General features: G+C 35.6%; 1 protein-coding gene across 1 annotated transcript in view; it reads right to left on the minus strand.

Moving 5' to 3' along the window:
* kif2c (kinesin family member 2C) overlaps positions 1 to 5412 on the minus strand; it is a 12081-nt gene extending 6669 nt beyond the window's left edge. Inside the window, exons 1-14 of the mRNA XM_084120494.1 lie at positions 5238 to 5412; positions 4543 to 4637; positions 4265 to 4387; positions 3993 to 4047; positions 3047 to 3178; positions 2751 to 2855; positions 2551 to 2642; positions 2110 to 2205; positions 1970 to 2024; positions 1717 to 1879; positions 1356 to 1446; positions 1214 to 1277; positions 1032 to 1123; positions 654 to 796 (exon numbers count right to left, since the gene is read on the minus strand). Coding sequence (XP_083976620.1) covers positions 654 to 796; positions 1032 to 1123; positions 1214 to 1277; positions 1356 to 1446; positions 1717 to 1879; positions 1970 to 2024; positions 2110 to 2205; positions 2551 to 2642; positions 2751 to 2855; positions 3047 to 3178; positions 3993 to 4047; positions 4265 to 4387; positions 4543 to 4637; positions 5238 to 5340 — 1409 coding nt within the window. The 5' untranslated portion in view covers positions 5341 to 5412. The remainder of the gene's footprint in view (positions 1 to 653; positions 797 to 1031; positions 1124 to 1213; positions 1278 to 1355; positions 1447 to 1716; positions 1880 to 1969; positions 2025 to 2109; positions 2206 to 2550; positions 2643 to 2750; positions 2856 to 3046; positions 3179 to 3992; positions 4048 to 4264; positions 4388 to 4542; positions 4638 to 5237) is intronic.
* Between the last annotated feature and the right edge of the window lie 13127 nt (positions 5413 to 18539).

Raw genomic sequence — 18539 nt, forward strand, 5'->3', positions numbered from 1 at the left:
TAAAGACTATATAGGTACATCTAAATCCAGATGATCGATTATATATATCATTGTTATACATTGGCCAGCCCTAAATCTCTTAGGCATTATACAGGTAGACCTAACATTATAGTATTTCTGTAAAGCTGCTTGGAAACAGTGTGTATTGTGAAGCACTAATACATTTGACTTAACGCTTGGTCATACTTCAAGATGGGATAAAAATCACAAGGACATCAATTGATATTCTGGTATTTTAAGCATTTTGTAGGAACTTTTAAAAAAGTTATCTGGATAACAGTCTGTCAGCTTTTACCACGCAGAGATTGCAGACATACAGAGTTTCATGCTGTAAGCCAATTCTTTTTAAGAACTCTTTTGTGCTGCTATGTATTTATCTGTCTAGACTGGGTCTGTCAAACATTCTTCTTTATAGAACACAAGGATCATCATAATTATTTTTTTTTTTTTAATGCTGACAAAAACATTACAGTAACGTAGAATATAAGATGCTAAATATTTAAGTGATGAGTTGTCAATACAATATATAGCCACAGGCTCAGTGGGTATAACCACAGTGTATACACAATATTAAAATAACACTGGTGAGAAGAGCTGCAGCATAAATGTGACCATTTAAGCAAGCATGACACAGGGTTTTCTTTAATATTTACCTGCATGCACTTCCCTTCTCAATCATCTTGATGACGTCATCAACAGATAACACGGGAACTTCGTGCAGGCCAACAACGTTGACCTGCTGCTTATCATCCTCCAAAACACGCAACTTTGCCTTCTTATTCAGCAAGTCAAACACCTGCAGTGCACACAAAATGTTCATCATCATGCCTGAACAAGTACTTTATGCTTGCAACCACAATCTAAAAATCTAATCAGCATAAAATCAAATAATAATACCTCACTTGAGCATAAAGACTACATTAATCATTTGGAAATTTGAGGTTTATTTGCACTAGCAAACACAATCAGCCATCTGTTTGACAAGACATCACAGAAATGTTTTGGAAACATGTAATACAATATGTGCAAACCTTGCCATTGTAGATCTCAAAAAAGGTGACATATGGGCAAAGGTCCATATCAGCATATCGCTTTTGCTTTAGGAGGGTAAATACATCCTGTGCTGTGAAGCATGCAGACAGATTAATACCAGAGTGAACACGGATAAACGTAACAGCCCACTTTGTAAAGTACATATGACAGTTACAATCACCTGCCAGGGCGTAAATCCCTTTAGAGCTGTTTTGGCTCTTTCCAGTGAAGTCTCCACCCATAGTCTGTAAAGAATGCCTTAAGATCAACAACATGGTTTTGGACAGTTTGGGATTATTTTTTTAAAAGCACAAACAACTTACATGAGTTTTTCCACTGCCTGTTTGGCCATATGCAAAGCACGTCGCCATACCACCTTCGAAAATGGTCTTAACCAGAGGTTTAGCGGTGAACCTAAAAGTTAAATTCATAACCATTTGAATATTTTGTAGGTTAAACATTGTTAAAATTGGCATATCCCCCCAAAATATAAATTCTGCCATTATTTATGTGAAATACAAAGTTTTAACTAGTAATTCTATTCCATGTAAATACAAAGCATGATTCGTGTTTCTTGGAAGAAAGACTTACAGGTTTGGGACGACACGGATGCGAACTAGTGAACTAATTCTTGAATAAACAATACCTGGCAATACCAAACAGAAACTCAAAATACTCAGCTACCTGTAAATCAAGTCATTAGTGGCGTCTTCATCGAACGAGTAATCAAAATGGAAGGTCTGATTCTCCAGGTACTTGGTCAGATCCACTTTCTGCTTGGGCTCGTGCAACAGCAAGGCTCCATTACCAGGTATTGTGACCACATCAATCTCTTTCTTTGCCAACTCTGAACACAAATAAATGAGAAATACATGAAAATCGCCCAAACAAACAATTCAATCACGAGTCAATTGGAGAGGTCTTATCAGAAACCTACCCTTTTTATTCAGAGGACGTTTGCGAACGCAGACACATATTCTGTGAGGTTTGACCTTAAAAAAAAAAAAAAAAAGCACTTTGTGTTAAAATAATATGAATGAATGGATGATGATATTAATATTATGCTCATTAACTCACAGGATCGGACAAGGACATGGGTACTTTCTCCAGGGTCTCTCTGTATTCTTCAATCATCTGGTAAAACTGCTTATTAGGGCGACTTGTATCTCCAAACTAGAAACAAAATTGTGAAAAGAGAAATTCAAATACATTTGTGCACATTTCCACTTCAAGACTACAAGTCTGTGACCAAAACAACAGAAAAGTAAAAAAAAACTAAATTATACAGTACATTGATAATACCAATAAATAAAATAACTTAAAATTACTCTATTTAAAAAGTTGAAAATAAAACAATTGTATATTCTGAAGTAAATTAGCAAAAAAAAAATCATATCTGAATGGTTCAGTAATTAAGTAATAGCAATAATGACCACAAAAACTATTTTGCGCAAAAAAAATCAGACTTTTGAAAAGGACTTAAAACTATAGGCCTGATATCTGGATCAAATACGGTACCTTTCCTCTCTTTTGTGCTTCAGGATTTTTAGCAAGGGACATCCGTTTGTTTGCCACCTTGTTCATTTCCGATATTTGAGACATGCGGTGGCCTAAAAGATTACAATTACAACAGTGCAGTGCTATACGTGCTGTAAATGTTAATAGCCACCATATCCATGATGTCAAAGCATGCATGACAAATTCAAAACAGTACATACTTGGTGGACCCATGGGGGCACATTTGGAAGCCTCACTCTCACATATAGCCTCAATGGTTGGTAGCAGAGGAGAAGCTGGCTTTGAAACAAGTCTCCTCGGGTAGCCTGCCAATCCAGATGGTGAAATTTTTTAACAATGATTTTTTGAGTCCCCAAGCTGACAGCACAAGTGAACTGTATGGATGTGACAGTCCGTTCACCTCACATCGGTTACCAATCAATATAAGTTCATGCCAATCCAACACAACCTGTAACTTGACTACATATCTTAATATCATGTTGATGTAGAGACAGACCTGAAGGTTTAGGGATCGTAGATGTGGGAAGATCCTGAGAGAGAACTACTTCTGCAGCCGTTGCCGAGACCACAGGTGGAGGGGCAGGCAGTTGGAACAAGCACGTCTGACGTGTGGTCATTCTTCTAGAGGCTGAAAGGGACAAAAATATGCGTTACATGATGTCTCTCCAAAAGTGAAAAATCATCAGCCACAGTGTATTGATCGCTGCTAGAACTAATGACTATCTCTTCCATATGTGACCTTTCTGGACTGACAGAAACTAAAGCAATAAGCCCCGCGAAGCAGTGTTTTACAGTGGATTTAGAACAGCTAAGGGGCGTTGCCTAAAACCCCCTTAGCTGTTCTTAAAACACGGCTTTGCGGGGCTTATTGCTTTTATAAAACGGTTACTCCATAAAAATATTCATAAAATAAACACCAGCAACAAAAAATATAACGTTATAACACATTTATTTCTCCGCCAAGCAATGTAGTTCCAAAGAGGTTGCTAAGCAACACATGCAGCAACAAAGAATCACAAACGGCAGTTGCGCAGTAATACTAATGTAATGTAATGTGGTCACAGGTGTATGTTTGTTGAGTAATTTACAATGGCTTTGAACGCAGCTCAACCAATCAGAATCAAGGACTGGAACTCTCCGTTTTATAAAGGAATTTATAGCATGTCCTATTTTTGTAGATCATTTGTAGAAAAGACCATGTGGACAGATGTGAGAAGAGACACCCTGATTAAGTCTAATGAGAAGTTCAATTCAGCCTTGAGTGAGAGTGATTGGAGGGCATAAAGAGAGCATGCACTTGATGCAAACCTGACTCTTCAGATGGACAATCCTGAGGAGCAGCTTCAAATAGGAAACACACCATAAGATTACACTGGTGCAGGTCAGGAGACCAACTATGAATTGGAGTAAACCTACTGGAAACAATGAATAATATAACTTACGTTCTGAAGTAGGTATTCTTGATGACCTTGAAAGAAGCTCTGATGCTCTGATGTTCTGAAGCATACATAAAGAACTGTGTAAATGACTAAGCAGTCAATTGTGCATAGAAAAATTAAATCAGATTTAAAGATGAAGATGTGTTTTAGTTTAGAATAAATAACAAATGAGTGTGATTTCAGACACAGCATGTGCATGAATGTGCGTTAAATACAGTAATGCTTATGTTGTCCCATATGCAGATAGAATTTGAGGATAAGAATACAGAACTCACTTTTGCCATTTTTGTCCTGGGTGCAGTGATAGGGGCCACGGTGGGCTCTGGTTCCTCTTGACGACATGGTTGAAGGTGTTGCATAAGGTCAGAATTGAGTTGCTTGAGTTCATCCATGTCAACCTAGAGTACAATCAAATTAATAGTCTAGATAACAAAGACATCCTAGAGCATTGGGGCTGTGCAAGCGCAAATACCAACAACTCCACAGTGGTCAATGTACTAACTGTTCTATACAGTGAAAAAAAGTCATATGTTATGACAAATTAAGTACCAACCTCTTTTCCTTTAGTCATGCCTTTCTCAGCCCATTCCACACTGACTGTGGCTTTAGTGACATTGACAGTTTTCACAGTGGCGCTGTGTATTCTTCCTGCATTGATGGGAAACAGTGCCATAAACAAACAGCATTTTCTTGGTTGAACTTTGAGACTTTCCTCATTGGTGCAAAAAAGGTGTTATACACTTTTATTGCATTTTTTTTTTTATATACAATAAATTGTGACAGAGGATGTCATTCAGCATAACATCTCCTTTTACTTAACAAAAGAAACAAATAAATAAATAAATAAATAAAGTCATTTAGGTTAAGGTTTGGAATAATATGAGTTATAACAACAAGAGTAAATGACATAATTTTCTTTTTTTGGTGAATTATCCCTTTAAAAAACAATCCCAGCCAACTAGAATGTGTATGTTTCCGTAGCAATCTTATCCTAACTTACATGACAAGGGAGCACAAGAAAGAATTACAGGTTGTTGTTTGCATTATTTAACTTACACATTGATTGTTACAAAAATATTGCTTTCGAATTTCTCTTCTGTTGATCTTTCTGTGTAATTTTCAATCTTTGCATCGCTAAGCATTATGTTAACTTTAATCTGATTTTACTTGGTTTGACATTACGTTAACTGATTTGATGATGCAGTTCGTGCTTGTAAAAGATTAGCAGCTAGCAAACAAGCATCTTACCATCACTACGACTTATATTGACTGCGAGTCCAATAAGTAGTTTCGCCAATGCAGGGTCCATCTCAGGATATGATTTGTTATTTTCGACCTCTCTAAAGCTCATATTTTAATTTGGTATGTTTCTGCCACTTTGCCCTTACGAGTCGTAGACCAACATTAACCGCTCTGCATTCAAAATTCGTCAGCGGAAGTTATTGGATTATTTATGTAGGTGGTGCTTCGTTTGGACCAATCAGAGCACGCTAAAAAAAATGACTGGCATTTCAATGCACCAATAAGATGTTAGAATAGTCTCACACTCTGGCTGCTGCTGGCACCACATGGGAACCTGCTGCATTCAAAAAACGTCAATTTTACAGCAAAACCGAATTTATTTGTAAAGTCATGTAAATGAGACGTTAAAAGCCAGTGTCTTTTGGAATATGTTGTCAAGTAAGTAATACAAATACAGCAAAACCGAATTTACTGGTAAACTCATGGAAATGAGACGTTAAAAGCCAGTGTCTTGGAATATGGTGTCTAGAGTCTAGTAAGTAATAAAAATACACAAACGTCACTGAGTAAAGTCATGGAATTAATACAAAAGAACAAATCACACAAACAGGCTACTGATAAGGTGTAAATTGTGCAAAGCAAAACTACGTTTCTTAGATTATCAATTATTGTTTTCATTAAGAAGCTGTTATGCCATTTTCAATAGCTAAGTTACTCCAAATTTTTAGATAGCGTTTGAAATGCCACCATATCACTTAGGCAAAAAAAAAGGAAAGTGTAAGATTCTGATGTACTGAATACTAAACTCTACAAATTAATGCGTAGGCTGTTTTTAATATAAATTAAATGCATGAAAACCCGAAAATACATTACATGATAATATTTGTTATACATTTTATATTTTTATTATAATAACATTTATTTATTTTGTATATTTGATAGACCAGTTATGTACTAACAACTATTTATTAGAATTATTATTAATAATAATATTATTATTATTTTACAAAAATATGCAAGATTATATTAGGTCGTTTTTTTTTTAATGCATATATATTTTAATTATGGAATAAAGAAAAAAATCAATTGAAAAAAATATATATACAATCAATGCATTTAAAAATGCATAAAATAAAAATATAGTAAAAGTTAAAAAAAACTGTCTATTTCTTAAAATGTTTGTATATTTTGATAGGTATATTTTTTTCAACTTAATACCAATAAATACCACTAGAGGGACTATTGAGCTAAACAGAAACAATTTTTGTCTGTAAAAGAAAGTGACCGGTAATCCAACTCGTGCCATTGCTGTATACCCTTTCCTGAAAATTCCCGGACTGGGAGGGAAGATGGTGTTCTAACCAGACACAAAAGAATAAGGATCTGTTTCTCTTGGATTTGCATATTGTATTCAGGTGTATTCACAACCCATCCCTGATGAGATCATGGCAGACACTCAAAGTGATTAATCCTTCCCTTATTCCTGTGATCACAGTTTCAAGACTGCTCATGTTAAATTTTATGTAGCACGGATAAAAAAGCTTGGCCGTGCCCTTTTACATAATCCCAAGCCATGGAGGAAATCAGGTTGTTCTTTCATATTGATTTCACATCATTATAAGACTTTTCATCTTTTCAAATGACTGCACTTGTCCTTGTACACATCCTCTGCTTAGCTGTTCACTTCCATAGTAATTCTATCCTTTCATAGAGACAAACAGTATCAGCAATTTCCTTAAATTCAAAATTTGTCCCCATATTATATAAATATAATGTTCCCTTAATTCTGTCTCTTTATTTCCATGCACATCCCATCTGCTGCGAGAACTGAGCCTTCGGGTAAGTTGTTTTGTTCCTCACCGATGGCTCCGTCTCTGTGTTTGGCGTAACGTTTAAAAGACAAAGCTATTATTAGTTTTGTGTATGTTTTGGGAAATCACATACATCAGCATATATCTCAACTAACAAGCTGCTAAAACAAGCACTGTACAAAACTGCAGTAAGTAAAGCATTGTTAACAAATAAAATAAAAGCATACATGGAGGATTTGGCAGATTTTAAAATTTATGAACTGTACTAGGCAAAAAGTTTCTGCCACATTAAAATCGATGAAGTAGAAACCACGCAGGATCCTGGCCTCCCCCTCCTGTAGGGGATGGAAAATGCACATTCGCAAACTACTGTGATAGTAAAAACAGGTATCTTTATCATAAAGCAAATTGTGCTGCATAAAACATCAAGGTTACCGAGGCTGTCAAGCTACTGAAATCTGAGCGACGTATACAATATCATGAGAACAGTTTATTTGAAACTGCAGATATAGTGACCCTCACAACAGTGTGTGTGGTTCTTACATCATAGCAGACATTTATGAGATAGCTCCTATTCTGCTCCATCATGCTTCTAGACAGAAGGGTGGTTCCCAGCGGCTGGAACTCACAGCTCATTTTGTAATATTATGTGCTTCAGACGTGATTTGTTTAGAAGGAATTTCCAGTTCAGCAGCACCGTTTGATTGACATGTGAACAAAATACTTTAAAGTAGGTCAAGTCAAACTAAGTCTAAAATGACTTTTGTTTAGTTTTTGTATGAAATCTCATCAAATTGTTGAAACAACTTTGTTGTCATTTTGTATTACTTAAAAAGCTAAAAGGAATAAATGAATATTCAGCCTAAGTACAAAGTAATTCCCCACTTTCTCTTGCTGTATAAAAAAAGGGGGGGGGGGAAGAAAATATCAGGGTTACTGAGGCACCCTCAAATGGAAGAGAATGGGGCCAATCCATAAAGGTTAAAATACTTACTGTTTTAATAGTGTAGCTACAAGATTTTTACATGATTTTAGTTTGGAACACAATCCCCTATTAACCTGAGTTATATCCAGCTTTTACAACTTTGTTGCCATGGCATTGAAACCCCTTAAACAACTGAAAAAATTATGATTTAAACAATTTTACAGCTCAAATACAGAAAAAAATAATGTATAAATTAATGTAATAAAGCTTCTCACTTTTGGTTTTAAAGTGCTTAGTTTGATTTTCCTTTAACTACACATTAAACTATAATATATCGTCAATATGAAAAAAATCCTTTGAATTGCAGTTCCCATTTCATAATTTCTCTACTTATGTGCAATGTCTGTCACTGGAATCACATTTATGCAAGGAAAAAACCTATATACTTTGCAGACATTGCCAGAACATTGTGAAAACTAACTTGCGTCTACAGAAAAGCCATTTACTCACACAGATGAGAAACAGATGAAATTTTTTTTTTTTTTTTTTTTTTTTTTACATTTGCAAGTAGAGTCAATGACTGCAATAAAGATACTAAAGATAGAACAGACATTTGGAGATGTGAGGGCATTGATATAAAAATTCCAATGTAGCATAACTATCGTGGAAACGGTGAATGAATAAGAAGAGATGTTTTATCGCAGTTGCCAACATAAATCTCGCTTAGAATTTCCATTTGTGGGCTGGGCGGTTACAGGACCATATGCTGCTCATATTACATTAGGACGGTGGCACGGGATAAGAAGTTGTGGGCCCCTGTGGGGATTGCATGTGAACATTGATGAAAAGAGAACATACGCTCATGAAAACGAAATAAACAAATGCATAAATTACTAACACAGACTGATGGATCTCCATAATCAGCAAGGAAAACGTCTTTGAAGTCATTTCAGTGCTTATACAGTAGTAGCTATTTCTCGAAATCTTACCATAAATAAAAAGGGAAACATTTATGTGCCTTCTCTCTTTCCTTCTTTAAGAGATGGCTGGCTCCAAGTGTCAATGTTGATTCCAGAAGTTGGTTTGGTCCCCATTTGTTTTGATGACAGCAGCAATTGAGCTACATGAACTGCATTGTGTAAAACTTGATGATCATGTTTTCCAGCATGAATGATCCAAAGTGTGCATTAATGTTCACATGGTCACCTTCTACATTTGATTAGTAACCTAGAATTAGTGGACATTTTTTTTACGTCACGTTTATTTTTTCCTAAATACATTTCCAAGACGTTTGGACCCCATCTGAACTGTTCTTTAAATGTATATCTTCTGCAGTGTTCACAGGACGGTTGTACATTCTCATGATTCATAAATCAGAGGAAAATAACAGGCATGCTCTGAGCTTGTAAAAACTTCATCAAGCTCAAAAGAAACAGCATCTTGTTATTTGAGGTTCCACCTCTGCGATTGCCTGTCCGCTGTGCTCGCCTATTTTGAGATGACAATGAGGTAACTTAAAACGTAGACGTACCGCCTGATTACAAGGCAACATTCGAGCCGTTCCACCCTCCTTCACCACAGAATGCGTGCATACAGGATAATTACCCTCGCCTCTCACACACAATAACGTCACATACACTCACACGCTGTGTGCTGATACAAACACACACAGCTTGGGATGTGCATGGTTTTCATTATAGTGTCAATGATTTCTGTTGCTTATTCAGAAGTCTAACTCAGTGTCAAAGCATAGGTGTCATCACAAAAATTGTTAAAGGGGTCATGAACTGAGAAATCAAATTTTTCTTGAGGTTTTGACATATAAGAGGTCATCATATTATAAGAATAGCCTATCCTGAAAGTTTCAGAACTGAAAACTTCCTTGTTAGTCCAAAATCAGCTTTTATTGTTACCAGGCCCAGTGAACGACTCATCCTGGAATGTGCCTCTTTATGACGTAATAAGGTAGTCAAAGACCGCCTCTGCAGAATAAAATCAACTTAGGCCCCAGGGTCACTCACAGGGTGGATATTTATTTTCAACAATGTGAATGTCTCAGTTGAACATTATTTATTCGTATTCGGTGCATTTCACTGGATTCTTTGGTATTCTTTTGGACGAACTCAGCGCAGACTTTGCAGACTTTAACGATATGGACTCGACAGTATTGCAACAACGTAAGTAACCATGTTCATTCTAATGCCTGATCTGTGACCAGTGATTTCGGATGTAATGATTCATGTAGCTACAGTTATGTTCTCCTGTCAGTAAATCAAACCAGTGATGAAACGGTCAACTTCACATTGTTTCTCTTAAATAATCTGTTATTTAAACTGGTTGAATTATATGTAGAAAGCAATCAAAGAACGCTCCGTTTACAATAGCTGTAGCCTGTAGCTGTCAATCAAACAGCGCGTGTTTATCACTGAGTTCTGGACTCGCGCCAAAACTCCTGTAATAATCAATTAATCTCTTATTTACATTGTGTTTGCACTGTTAGTTATGATGAAGCATTCGTTGGTTAGTGTGCAGACATCGAGTTGCATGACGAGATCGCTGCACATGTCTGTGATCGGCTGCAGTGCTCATCACTGCAACCTTTCATGCCACGATCTTAATAATGCCATAGATAATTGCATTGCCATCACGAGTAGTTAACATTGAGAGCAGTAATAGTAAAAAAAAATGCTAAAAGTTTTTGAGAGAGTTCCACATGCAATACTAGCTATTTCATATGCAAAGCTGTTAGCCAATCATAGCAGTGGGCTTTTACACTGATGTCTCTCAGCAGACACGCCCCTTCAAACAGAGCGTTCAAATCAGAGGGCTAAAATTAGGCTTGGAAAATGCCTTTTATTTCTAATTTATGACAATTTTTGAAGTTAGAATCATATACATTATGTGCACCCCAGGAAACATTATGAAACAATAGGTGCGTTTCCATTACCCTTCAAATTGCGCAAATTGAAATTGCGAATTGGAAATACGCTCAATGGAAACACGTCAATTTCGCAAAAACTCCCATATCGCAAAAAAGTTTTTACACTCGCATGAGGAGGTTTTTCAGGCAATTCGAAAAAGGAATATTTCGCAAAACTGCAATGGAAACAGTTTTTGCGCATTTACAGGTCACCTGACTTAGAAGGCGCGGTGTGTTTGGACAGAATACGAGACAGATTCTTTATTAAATTAATAAAAGAAGAATTACAGAAATACGGGATTCTAAACCTCATAGAGGTGCCACATCAAGACCTCGGAGCAGAAATGAGTGAGAAACACCCAGAAACACCTCATATGTGCTGTAAGTAAGGGTCTTTCCTTGCCATTAATGCTTGGATAACAAGCCTATACGTTTCCTTCCATTAATAATAATAATAATAATCTAGTGCGGTGGCTGTGATGTAGGCTATATAAACCTACCAACGTCCGTTGCCATGATTTTTGGAATGACTTATCGCGAGAGGAAAAAATTACGCTGTTGTCGCATAACATCGGTTAATGGACGCCGTCATTTGAAATGATTTAAAATGTTTAATTAATCTGAATGATTAATTAATTACTGGATGAATCAGCGTTTTTGAACGAAGCTCCTGAATGAATGATTCAATGACAAATACATTTTTTAACAGTCACTTGATAACAATGTAATCGATTCAATCATTATTTGAAGCGTCAAGTTACTTTCAAAAAGTGATTTGCCATATTTTGATTGCTTCTGTATACATCAGTGTTTATATCTGCACTATAAACTTTTATCCCAGTACTTCAGTGATAATATGAATATTTTTAACACAGAAATAACGATACTGTGGGGTTGAGAAGACTGTTGTGAAGCTGTTTCATAACTACATGACAGCTGCTTTCTCTAGGTAAGCAGCAGCCACATTGCCAACGCAGATCTGAATGTTTGCTGTAATTGTCAAAGGTTTTATAGACACAATCAAATCGTTGTCATTTAGGAATTATCGCAATCTTTTAATGATTAATCGTATAGCTCTAGTTCTGTTATAATTTACAGTACTTACCTTCATGTCATTGTTTGATTTTCTTTCACTTTCATTGAATTGAAAATAGCAGAATGGACATTGATTTTTCCACAGAAATAAGAAAGTCATACATATTATATAATATGTGCTATAATATTCAAAAGCTGTTGTGTGTGTGTGTATGTGTGTGTGTGTGTGTGTGTGTATATATACGTGTGTGTGTATATTCTCTTGTTTAAGGCATCATGTTTATTTAAATTGTAATGTATAGCTGTAATGTGAAGTCATTTGTTTTACAAAATGGTACATTGGTGTAAGCTTAGCAGCAGGAGGCCTGGAATTTTTTGTGGTGCGTATGGTAGTTATCCATCTGAGTTTTGTCAAATCAAACATTGTTCATGAGATGACATTGCCGTCTCCTCCACCCACTCATCAGTCTGAGTTCAGTGAAAATCACTGGGGCTTGAGCCAGAGCTGTTCATGAACATAGACGTACACACAGAGAAGAACTCTCCTTAACTGCTGGACTGAATCGAGTGATGTAATGCATCTTAATCTCGTCTTAGTCCCTTTCTGTAATCATGAAAGGCCACATTTGTTTTCCAATTTTTTTGTTGTAGAAAAAATGGGAACCACACTGACAGATGAAACAGAGGTTTTGTCAGTGTTGTTTGAAACATTCAAAAGAAACATTCTGTGAAGACAACTGGTGGGTGGCAAAGGAAAGTTAGCAAAAAAAAAAAAAGGAAGTACAAGCTAATCATTCCCTTAAATTCACTGGATTGAAACTGCCTACTTTGTCATTGACTAAAATAAATGTGTGGTAGCGAGCCATGTGAATTTTTGCATTTATAATTACACATTGTCACTCTTCAGCTACAGTGCTGTTTTTTGTTCCCAGACATTAGACGGGAGAAAATATTATTAGAAATAATTAGTGTGTTAAATATTATTAGAGTGATTTAAGCAGTCCAAATGTCAATGTGTTTGTGCAACAGTGATGACTAAATAAAATTCAAAATTATTGCATTGTCTTCTCACTCAGTGAAGTATGCATGGATTGTTTCTCCTTGCTATTTTAGTGACTGAGATTTAGTGTTTGTTTTAGCCCTGCTTATCTGCAGATCACTCTTTATTGAATTGGAAAAACAAATGAAGCATTGTGCATTGATCCAAAAGTTAATTCAATAGCATTCTTAGTTAAGTTAGTTAAGCCCCATATAAAAGTCATTCTCATAAATACAACTTTGCACCATGGCTTCTTGTTCTTCTACCTACTTTTAGTGCTGTAAGGCATTGGAAGACTTAGATAGATGAGTGGGCTGGAGTACTCCAAATATATTACATATACCACCCACCACCAAAACCATCTGAAGTAAACCCAGCATGAAAACATCATTTAATGGATTGTTCATAATGGCTTACAAAAGATCACAAAAATCTAGACGCTCATAAATTTGTGCGGCAAAGTCTACTGCAATAGAATGTTGCAGGGTAATCTGACAGATTTAAAACAGTACTGTCCTTGTTCGGCATTTTTTTCCGCTCTGATGTGCTTAATATATGGGTTGTCTACATGTCAGTAGCAGTTAAGTGGCATGGAATTAAAAAAATAATCTTAAAAAGCTAACTATCTGCTCTTATGAGAGAAATGCTGAGAAAATGGAAATGAATTCTTATCTACATGCTGACATAATGTTAATTGTTTTTAACTCTTTTCATTGTTAGTCCCTTAAATTGCATTAGATTGCATTGAATCACGCTGATGTTTTCCTCATTTTTCGTTTACTTTGGTCTTTTCTGTGGGAAAAGGATGTTTGTAAAGTCATATTCTTCTCTGGAAGTGTTTGAGTCACTGGCAAAACTGAGAGAAACGCCATGTGTTTTCATTTTATTTCTAGGTGAAACCTGTAAACTGTATGTGCTAATCATCATGACTTAAAGGAACAATTCACCCAAAAATGAAATTTGACATCATTTACTCATTCCAAACCTGTATACTATTTTTTTCCCCTTGTGTAATGAACACATTCATTAAAGCTGTTATTCACTGAAAATGTACAGTCACAGTGAGCTGTTAACCGTGAGTTGAACATATTCTTATGGTTTCCAAAGAAATTACTTCACAAATTTTAATTTATGGATGAAATGTTTGTTTAATGTGTTTGACGTTGGTAAATATTTTGGACTGACCTATACATATTGTAAGTATTATATAATTATTATTTAAAGATATTAATACTTTGATTCAAATGTGACAATAAATTACTTTTTAAACAAAAAAATCTAATTCAAATAGATACTGTTCTATTGAACTTTCTATTCATCATTAAAAAAAAATCATGGTTTCCACAAAAATTTAAGCAGAACAATCGTTTTCAACTGTGATAAGAAATGTTTTTTTGAGCATCAAATCATCATATTCATGTGACACTGAAGACTGGAGCAATGGCTGCAATATTACTGTTTTATTGTATTTTTGATTTAAAATTTTTTGCTTTGGTGAGACTTTTAAACATACACAGTATATGTGTTGTTGGGTTGTTTGTTAACATGTCTCAGCTTATGTATATTCATGTTGCCTCATTTTATATTACAGATCTTAGAAGCTGTCCAGATTCATTTCTTTGTCTCATTTAGTCTACTCCATGAGAATAACAGCATGTCATTGCTATTAAATTATACAGGGCCTCTGGTTTTTGTTTTCTACATTATTGACCAGGACCCTGTTTCCAGCCAGATAATCTCATGGCTAATACAACATCAACTGTTTTTATTTCAGTAAAACAGAAAGCCAAACAGTTCCTGTTTTGGCCTATAGCTTTATGACATTTTTTAGAGGTTCAGTTTTAAGTGTTAGCTTGCCTAGAATGTTCTGCTAATGAAACAGTTTCACTTTTTCAGTTTCATTAATAGCATCCTTGTTTGCTCGATATAGCATAACAAGTACAGTATGAATTCCTACCTTCCCTCTGATCTGGCAACTCTCGGTCCTGCGCTAGTGTTGTGTATCTGAATCCAATTTCATCTTGTAACACGGCGCACAGTCTACCGCAACCCCTCAACAGCCGGTTAATTGACTTCAGGCTGGTGAGATGCTTAGAGCAGGGAAAAAGCAACAAATATATTTACGTTTCAGGCTTCAGCTGTGGATATGTGACAGCCTTTTACCTCATTCTGACAAAGTTTTGCTTAAACTTACAAACCATATATCTCTAACAAAGAGCCATCTGAGCCATCATGAGGGGATGAAGAGAAGATGATCTCGTCACACGCGAGCCGCCGAAACGCTTATTATGTAACTGTGGAGGGTCCACAGCTGCAATGAATTTGTGTGCTTTGTAAACCTGAATGTCCCTCTTCATGTCTCATCAGTTGCCCTCTTTTGAAACTTTGGAAATAGAGCCTTTCTGTGTGATGTTTTTCTTATTTGGCACCTTTTGCATATATATTCATACAAAAATGAATGAATGAACAAAAAAAAAAGAGGCGGCAGCGAAGCAGTTTAAAATGTTCTTTTATTATTTCTGTTTTCTTGATACTCTTTCACTTGTGGAAGTGAAACATGAGCTGAGTAAGATTGACATATTAGGAGTCAATAAGCTGAATTATTACATTTCGCCTGTCACAGATGATCCAGTTGGAAATGTATCTGGAAAAACTCTGCTCCTATTATTTGTTTAAACCTCAAATTACAGGAGCAGCCTTCCTCCATGGTCTTTAGATCTTGCCAGATAACGAAAACTGTTCTTAGGAGTATGAGCCATACAGATGACTGCATTTTCTGTAAGCCGCAGAGTCTTCGAAAACGCTCTTGGTCTTAAGGGGCTTAACTCCGGTTCCTGCTGAACTGAGCCAGTGCTAAATACATCAACTGTTATCAGCTCAGTAGGCACAGGAGGTTGAACCCAGTGTTGTACCTCACACTGGCCTCTGTCAGTTACAAGGCTCTTTACAAGGCTCCATTTTGTCCCTTCTGATTGATCATAAGTCTATATCATGATGACAATCAGAGCTGGATAGCAGCTGGATGGCGGATTTATTAAGGATATAAAACATAAGAGTATTGCATCAGAGTCAAGTATTAGCACAATAAGTCATATGTATGCCTGGGCATATAAAACATCAAATAGAAATCCATCCGCCCGTCCATCTATCCACCCATCATTTGTTTTTTTTAAATACAAATTTCACGTTTCAAAGCCCAAAAAGAAGTAGTGGACAGTGGGGACCAAAAGTTTGAGATCACTAGTTAGAATGCTTCCTTTTTTATTATTTTTATTCATTGCTATTTTTTCCTTTATAAATTATATTATCATAGCTGAATTGAGGGAAGTTCATTACTGTCTCTGCTCCAACCCTGTGTTGAATAGTGCACTGGCTTAACGCCAACTTGACCAGACCACCCTGTCTGACAGGGTGGGTGGGACTGAGGATTACACTCTGACTTCTTTCCCTGGCAGGTCATTTCCCGTAATTCCTCTGCAACAGGTTTGTGTCCTTTTTCCGGTTTGCTATAGCATGGCCAGTCATCATGTTTGTCTTCTCACCTCTTGGCTGATTTTGAGTGTAGGCCTCAGAGGAGCGGAACTTAGCCACTGTGAACATAGGATATCCGAGATCTGTTCACAGAGTGAGCTAAGTCCTGCACCTCACGAAACTTCAGACATAAAAATCCAGATGCTCTTCAAAACTTTTGCCTAAATTATCGTTGAATTCAATAACAAAAGTCACTATGTGTAAACATTATAAAGTAAAATAGCTCAGCTCTCAGTAATGTAATGTTTTTAAGAAATAAATTACTTATATTTATTTATTTATTAGTATGTACTCAGACATGTATTGTATTTAGCAGAATATCTAAACATGCACAAAGATATGTGGGTGTTTCCTCAACTTTGGGCACTTTTGAATCCATGTAGTTTATTTTTAAAATTTTATTTTATTATTATTATTTTTATTTTATTTTTTTTGTGAAGAACACATTCAAACTGCCTTAAACTTTTTGTCATGCCTTCAACATATTTTTCTGCTTTTCAAATGTTGCGTATAGATTTTATTTTTAACAGAAAAATACTAGCTAAAAGATAACAAAGAAGTCTTCCTTTTTTTCTAAAAATACTGAAAATGTCATTTCTATCACTGTGATTTTCACCAAAGAATACTAATACAATATATAGTTTGTGATGTTGTGAAAATTACATTGTGCTGGAAATGTAAAAACAACACAAAAAAACACGCATTCTTCTATGGGGCTTGTATACATCTTATAGGAGCCAATATACTGTTACACATGCGCTTTCTTCTGATCTGTTTACGTTGTTGAATTGAATTGATAACTTGTTATTAATAGAAATTTTAAAAAGGCATGATTAATGAGAGTTCTTTTAAGTAACTATCGACAAAACTGCCCATAGTTGAAGAAACACCTATAAAAATGTTGTCAGTATAAATAATATAAATTATATCCCATAACTGTATAAACCAGAAAACATTGGGTTACACCAATGAAAGTAGTTGTTAGGTAAGGTTAATTACACATCAGTGTGTACAGGTGCTAAGGATTTTTTTCTATTAGCCCCCACTAAAAATATAAATAAATAAAGTAAAAAGTTTTGTTGTTGTTGTGTTGACCCATGTAACAATCTATTCTAATAAACAAGCCACCAAAATTGTAGATACCAATTTCGATACCACAGCAAAAACTACTAGCCTAACTAAAATAAAGTTCATACATGATTGAAGACAAGTGAGTCTTGAGTAATAAAACAAGAACAACTAAACAAATTACAAGCAACAGCTCAAATAAACACAACAGAACAAAGATACAAGTGAAATAAACAGTGCTTTAAGTTTTTCAGGTATCTCTATCAGTATTCATTTCAGGTACAGAAATGGAATAATCAAATGGAAAATAACAATGTAAAAGTTGTTCAGTCAAGATCAGTGAGTGATTTTCTCTTGTCTTTTATTGTTTGATAAACATTAATGGCACAGACGGCATCAGGAATGTTAGGCTGCTGTCACTTTAAGACCGAATGCACAGATCCAATATACTGTTATACATTCTTTCTCATCTATTTACGCTCAGTTAAGACATATCCGACAGTGTATACGTGAATACTCACCAAGACGGGCATTTTTACATTCTTTTGTTTTGTGTATTTTTCCTTTCAACGCAAGACGCAAAGGAAAGAACTCAATTCAGTACTTGTGTGCTGTTTTCTGTATGCACATACACCGTGAGCGCGCTCAGAGAAAACAACGCACAAGTACTGAATTGAGTTCTTTTTCGCGTCTTCTTGCGCTTGAATCTGAATGGTTTAAAATTAATGTTTAAATTGACAAGACTTAAAAACACATGCAAATGACAAACTTTCGTGAAACTTTCGGCCCACATATATGAAAGACAGGTATATTGTTCACCTCTAAGACTTTAAAAATTCTCAATGCTTTCTTGAATGTTTCTTTTCATGTTAGATAAATGTTCATATAAAAACACCACATCTTTTACTAAATTAGCCCATTATCACTTCTTTCCTCTCATGTCAAGTTATTTAACAAAGCAGTGTGGCGCCATTTCAAA

This window comes from Abramis brama (genome assembly GCF_963993115.1).
Source record: "Abramis brama genome assembly, chromosome: 7".
NCBI lineage: Eukaryota > Metazoa > Chordata > Actinopteri > Cypriniformes > Leuciscidae > Abramis > Abramis brama.